Source organism: Liolophura sinensis, chromosome 8 (genome assembly GCF_032854445.1).
Source record: "Liolophura sinensis isolate JHLJ2023 chromosome 8, CUHK_Ljap_v2, whole genome shotgun sequence".
NCBI lineage: Eukaryota > Metazoa > Mollusca > Polyplacophora > Chitonida > Chitonidae > Liolophura > Liolophura sinensis.
This window is the reverse complement of record NC_088302.1, coordinates 53,828,604-53,835,775: the sequence shown is the minus strand read 5'-3', so window position 1 is coordinate 53,835,775 and position 7,172 is coordinate 53,828,604. Positions and strand designations below refer to the sequence as shown.

The following is a 7,172-nucleotide window of genomic DNA, read 5'->3' as shown; positions in this document are numbered from 1 at the left end:
ATATCTGACACTCTGTGTTAGTCAGGCCAGCATATTAGTGCTAATCAATATGATTTGCGGTAACGCCTGGTTTTTAGCCGTTATAGGTGGAAAAAAGATCGGCAAAAAAGGCTATTTCAACAGCTATTGAAATCTGTAATCTATACAATATACGATAAGTATGCTCATACAGTGAGTCTTGATGTGTTAATAATAAGTGATATCTATCACAGTGGCATTTTGAAGTTTGGCACATGCCATCATACAGTAAGTCTATATTCAATCATTTGTTTAACATTTTGTCACCAAAGGGAATAACTGGATGTACATGAGCACGTGTACTTGTGACTGTTATAGATTATACGAGTTTTGTGACTGTTGTGGTTTTGAAATAAAAAAATCCGCACCGCGGCCTTTACGATACTTCGAGAATGATTTAGCTCTTTGCGAGTATACTCAATCAGTCAACTGATTTGTCTTCATGTCATGATGCTGAGCAGAGTTTGATATTATTTCTATCACTAGAGCATATTTGTTTAGTAAACTTACTTTTAAACAGCGTTCGTGCGAGTGCATGAACTTTGCCCAGTCACATGTCACTTTATTCCTGTGCGAGAGTCAGAGAATAAGAGAGAATACAGTAATACATACATTAAGGACGACTAACATTAGTTATCTCCTGGCATATGACATATTGCACCCAAAAATTAATTGTGAGATGAAATTTGTTAACAAATATGGAGATGAAACCTTAATGCTCACTCCGGTTTTCACCTGGCGTAAAGATGTATTACGGCAATTCTTTCATTCAACAACATTCAAACAAGACAAATATTTCACACTTTTTCTTGTCTGAGTTTCAACTGCAACAAACATGGAGGCCTACTTCATCACTGAAACGTTTCGCCACGATATGGCTGAAATATTGCCGATGTGGCGTTAAACCATAATCATTCATTCATTCACTGAAACGTTAAAATCTAAAATCTAAGTTTGTAAAGTAATACGACTGGGTGGTGTAGCACAGCTCCGGTGACCTGTCACCATCATGCCTGTCTACAGGCTATTAGAATTACAATGTCACAAACACTGATTGGTGGGTCTGAAGATATGGCATCTCTTTCAAAACAGATTACAATGAAAGATTGTGAAAGTGTACTCATTAAAAGATGGACAATAATCTAAAACTGCAATTATTTATGGGAAACGTTGCGGTCATAAACAATGTGTACCGGGCCATCGCAGCAAGCAGGTTGATTCTTGGGATACTTCGATGTTTGGCGAGTTCGTTATGGCAATATTTTGATATTGTAGGACATGAAGAAAACTGACAGATACTGCAGAGATCGGTGACAATTTTCGAGTTTTTTTTTTTTTTTTTGTTTTTTTTTTAGTAGGTAATCAGAATATGTGATATCCCGACAGCCAGCATGTGTCGGCGACAGTTGGTCATGTGCCTGGTGAGGTGCGGATATATAGCATTACAAACGCCAGATGGGGGTCTCTCGTATCGATGATGCTTCTGAGAGCACAGGAGGAGACTACCAACAAGCCGATCATACCACAATCTGTGGCATAAGGTGTTATTGACAGCCCTGTATATAATAACGAGTCAATAATGTGCACAGGTCAACGAGTATATCAATATGTTATCGCGGGAAGGTATACCACACAGTGATATACTGATATCCACATCACACGGCAGGCTTTGCAAATTTTCCACTTATTTTATCTCCATTCAGAGATCAAAAACACCTGTTTAAATAGTAACTATCAAACCTATATATATATATATATACAATCGTGTAAAATGCACAAGTGAAGTGTCGTCCACGTATATTGTGGCAATAAGGCGGTTGAAAGTCTATGTACATATATATATAAGACTAGCAGTATGTATGAATGTGCACATAGGTAACGTCTAACCCTCTTGATTAATGTGGCGTGGAATAACCACACAGATATTCACAACCCTGGCCCCCTGCTCTATACTGCTGGTGTCATTTTGTCAAACGACAACAGCTCAGTAAAATCAGCAAGAGAGTGGGAATACAGTGCACAATGGCATAGTCGGTTCCAAACAACACAAGACTGGGGTTCACACATCCACAATGCATCGCAGACATCAAAGACCTGGAGGCTCCAGCCAGTGTGGTGGCCAGTCTGTGTAGTCTGAACATATGTTCAGCTGATGTAAGAGCATCGAATGGCAACCAAACAGTTGTGCGGTCTAATTCTTGTATGTGTATGTTGTATGAGGTTCATATAAAAAAATCGTACAGCTTTCTTAGGTCTGATTAGTGAACAGAATATAACTGGAAATTGATTTGCTGGCACTGATGGTAATAAACTCTACAAACTTCCCAGGATACTCATGATATTCAGATTTCAAAAGGATACAAACTACACTCTAGTCTGGTGGTAATTACGAAAGGTCAAAGCAGTTAATGTGCAGACGTCCATAGTATATTGGTAAATCAGGCATTTGGCACCCATGACACTGTTTCCAAGCAAGGCAAATCTACAGTAAATGAAGGTCGCGCTGCTAGGATCGTAGAGGTATTACATTTGCGCCAGCATAAAACAGCTGACATGGTCGTTGTTAAAACACGAATTTGAAATTCTTGGAATGACATACTTTCCCGACACCAGATATTCCAAGCTTATCCATTCCAATTTCCGACTGCAACTGGCTTAAGTTTTCGCCCAACTAACAAGAAGTTCGATGGTTTTGCACAGTCCACTGCTTTGGAAGTTCTGCCACTCTGAGCTGACATCACCCTAACCGTTTTTGTTGTGTAACTTGTCTACTTTGATTTCAAAGGATATCATCATTCAGACAAAACAGCATTGGTTATGTAAAATAATCCAGCTCATTTACTTACCCTCTCTCATGCCGTACGAGCCGTTCCGAAAGTACAACACGGCGAACAGTCGATAGCAACATGATAATGGTATTTTGTGGACTTAGCCTGCCTTCCGGAATGAAAGGTTGTCACATACATACACATAGTATGGGGCCAGTTCGGGACTTTACGCCCTTCATCCTCATGTTCCCATATATACTTTATCCGATTCAATTACATGGATTTCGCCCTTGCCTCAGCACAAAGGATTAATCAAAACGTCTATATAATTACAGCGTCCAGCTCTCTATCGGGTTCCGATAGACCTACCATATATAATTTCATTAATAAGATATATACAATTATCACATTTTAAAAGTGTACCTAATAGAAAACAAAAATTAACTGAAACAGACCATTGGAGTGGTGCTAACAATTAGGTGGTAAGTGTTCCATTACAGACCACTGGAGTGGTGCCAACAATTAGGTGGTAAGTGTTCCATTAAGAAGGACAAATGTATACTTGGAAGAGTAGACAGCTACCTGGTAGTTTTAAAAGAGAGAGAGAGAGATTATAACAAATGCATTCTAATTATTGCTTTAACTCCCAGCTAGGCTTTGACGCGTGGAGAAGTTGTAACCAAGATACTCTTCATTCCGTTAGTCAATTAACAGAACATTACCGCTGCATCAGTATCCAAACATTGCACCATCACTTTGAAAGGGATTTCGTTAGCACTTGAAATACACGATTTTGTAGAACTGCATAGCTTTCTGGTCAATTGGCAGCACTCGACAACGTGACTTCACGTGAATTTCTGCATAGTTGTTGTTGTTGTTTCGGGTAAAATATCAACACGCTGCACACTGATGATTGTATTACAAGCGTTATACCATTCTCCTCTGATAGGGCTCGTAGGGCACTGACAGGTATTCCAAGGTTGAGTGCCCATCTTGGTTATGTTGTTATCACCATGGCAACCACAGTGTCCCCGGAATCCGCAGGCATGAACAATCCCCTTCGTCGAAAACATACGGTGGCCCTAGGGCCCGCCACTGAATACTCACATTCGTAATAATATAGCCATACTGCTGAAACAATCTGAATATCCGCATGCCCTCGATATCCGCATCCCGTAAACGTCTTCCGAGGCCAAGTCACAGGGGAACCATTTCCATATCCAGCGTATACCTGGAAAGACAAACCTTGTTATGAACAGTAAAGAAGATGTGCTGAAATATTATTTTTTTGGCTAAAAAGTATTGAAATATTTTTTTCGATGCGCTATATTATAAACGTTGAATGTCTTCTAGTTCGAGAGTATTTAATAATTTCCCTGTCCTCTATAACTGACCCGCGCTTAGACTCGGAAGATGTCTGTGTTTTGACACTCCGCAGGCTGGTGTGTTCGGCCTCCATGTCCGTGTTGTCGTGAGGAACGATCACAGGCCGTGGGGCCTGTACCATCACTTGTGCCATTTCTTCATCAGCTTTTAGGCGCATGGCCAGTTCCCGTGCCCTGGCGTCAAGCTGGGCAGAATGACAGTAGTAAGCCACGCAGACGAATACAATGATAAAGACGGCCACAACAGGGCTAGCAATGATCAGAGCGATGGGAAGTTCTTTGGGTTGTTGTTCATTAACACCTTCCTCCACCGGGGAAGGGGGCACCTCTTCCTCAGCGGCGTTCCTCAGGTGTTGCGTCGGAGCGTCCTCGTCTACCCAGTAAGTTGAGTTCGTTGACACATTCTTAGTTTTATTCGCAGGTAATGACACAGATTTTTGGCTCAAAGTTTTGCCGTGTTTGTTCTCGGTGGGCTGGACCTGTAATGACCTGCCGAGCCTCCTAACTAGGGACAGTTGGTCCAAGTTTGATCCAGTGTTGTCAGCCAGTGTCCAGTGTGGAAACAACACGAACAAGACCGCCACACAGGGCAATAACGTGGTGTGCCAACAATTTACCATAATGTCTAAAATATTTGTTCAAAAATCTCACGGCCGACGTAATTTTTGTTTCCCTCAGCAGACACGAAGGGACTTGGCTGTTGTGGCGAGTTGTCAATGGCCTAACATCAATATCTACAAGACGCTTTACTCCTGCCTGTTCACACCGGCTGTGTACAGGAACGAGCGAGAATACCCTTCAACACACAGCTTTATGGGATTTCCTTTGTGAATGAACGAGGTTTAGCCTCAGACAGCATTAGGTCACCATGATGTTCGCATTCCCCTCCGTTCTCGGACTTACCACCCAGCGGAAGTACCAGAATCCGGACATAGGCCTTCAGCACAGAACCAAGCCTTCGTTATTCACAACGAATGGGGTATCCAAGAAATCACAGCCGGTAGCAGTGCCATGGTAGTAAGCCGTTAGTCATTGCCATTCTGCGCTAACAGCAGCCCGCGCGTCTCTCCGGTAAGCTGCAACTCCCATTCTGTAGCCTATGATCTGTCTATATATACAACTAGCCGCACTGAAGGATGGTGTTGCCGAGCTGTGGAGATGTCAGTGGCATTTAATAGCACAGGCAACCGCTGTATATACTCATTCAGACTGCTCGATCCCAGCTTCTACACGCTGTCCGAAATTCTCCTATCCAGTGTACTGCTCCTCACGACCTCGACCTCGCTCGCACATTCGGGGATACTGCGGGAGAAAGCACTCCTAGCTCTCGCCAACATGAAAATCAATTGTTTCCACGCATTAAACCTATCGATCTCAGAGCCGCTCCAAACTGACGGTTTGATCGTGCTGCCGGAGTTATCTCCCCATCTGAAAAGGAAGTACGATTCAGTGTTGTGAAAAGAGCTCACAAAACATATGTGGCTAGACACCATGCACAATGGGTTAGGATCGTAACTCATGTTCTCCCGTATGGTACCATGCGACGCAAGCCTAGCTACAAAGATATAGATTTAAGATTTAACACAAGGCCGCCAAGTACTAGATGAAGGTCGGTCAAGTCCATATCTATACCTACTACAGCAAAATTCCATAGTTAGTGTCAGAGATCGCACTGTGGTCCCCAAATCAATACGGATTCCTTTACAATTTACTTCTGTCTTCTTTACAATTTGACCGCGTACATGTCTTGAGTTGCATTTCGGTTTGTATAGGTTGTTCCATTCAATGGTAGCAAGGCTTCGATCGATTGGCGTTCCCATGGCAACAGCATGACTAAAGTAACATATACGTTGATTGGTAAGTTGACCATGGCCAGTTCTTTCTGATAGAGCGTCGCAGTCACATAATAGTTTATTGTGGATCCAGATCGAAGTGAATGGATCGGTTTGCACGCATGGGTAAACCCGTGTCGTGACGTCGTCCTCAAAGACAGAGCGACAACACTGGAGGGCACAGGTGCACGCACTGACTCAGCTGACCATCACCTTTAGGTGTCAGGTGTAACGATGCATGTCCGTAGTGGTCAGTGATGGTCGATAAAGCTAGATGATACCAAATCATTATGATTACTATGTCGACGGATGTGAAGTGTTGCGGATGTGATTGCCTCCTGCTGGGATTGGACATTGACAAATTAGATGAGACAATATGCACAGAATGATCTGCAACAAGCGGAGATTCCAAGACATAATAAACTTGATATTATCATCCAATAATGGAATTAATAACAAAGTTACCATGAAATCGGTCTACGTATACCGTGTGACAGTATGGTTAAACAGAATGGTTGAATGAACGACGCCAAAGCCCAAATCACCTTTATTTAGGGGCAAAACAAATATCTACAGGAGATGAGAGATTGCTCATTTCTCGGCAAATTTATCAAACATCAAAAAAGTTCCTGAAACACCCTGTTAATGTAACACAGATAATCGACGAGTCAGTAGCACTACTGACCACATCCGATTACCATAACTGAAAATCAACAGTTCGTTGCATGCAGATCTCATCCACACACGTTTTAGAAACCCACAGAGCATCATAGTAAGCTGTCAGTGTCACATCGTGTTCCTTTAGAAAATTATTGTGCAAAGCTACCTTAGTAAGGTTAAAATCCATGACGCCATCATCATCATTTAATACGTTTTACTAAAAGACAATTAGCTCTTTAATAAGGCCATTTATATATTTATGTATTTATTTGTTTTTATATTTACATATTTATTTATGTATTTGTTTGTTTCGTTTTTTTGTTTGTTTTATTTATATCTATTTATTTAACACCATGCTCACGAATTGTTCACTTATACCATGGTAGTCAGCTTTATGGGTGGAGAAAATTGGGTACGACAGCTGGTGGTTCGGCAGAAAGTATAGCGTTGATCGCTTATTGTCACCAAGGCCCAAAAACCAGTGAGAGCGTGGAAATGCAAATTCCTTG

At 41.9% G+C, this 7,172-nt stretch overlaps 1 protein-coding gene across 1 annotated transcript; it reads right to left on the bottom strand.

The window, feature by feature from the left end:
• Positions 1-1,378: 1,378 nt before the first annotated feature.
• Positions 1,379-5,271, bottom strand: LOC135473739 (uncharacterized). Its single transcript, XM_064753615.1, has 2 exons — positions 4,181-5,271; positions 1,379-4,017 (listed from the first exon to the last, which is right to left on the bottom strand). Exons 1-2 carry the CDS (start codon positions 4,789-4,791, stop codon positions 3,984-3,986), a joined length of 645 nt encoding a protein of 214 aa, XP_064609685.1. The 5' UTR covers positions 4,792-5,271; the 3' UTR covers positions 1,379-3,983.
• Positions 5,272-7,172: the final 1,901 nt, after the last annotated feature.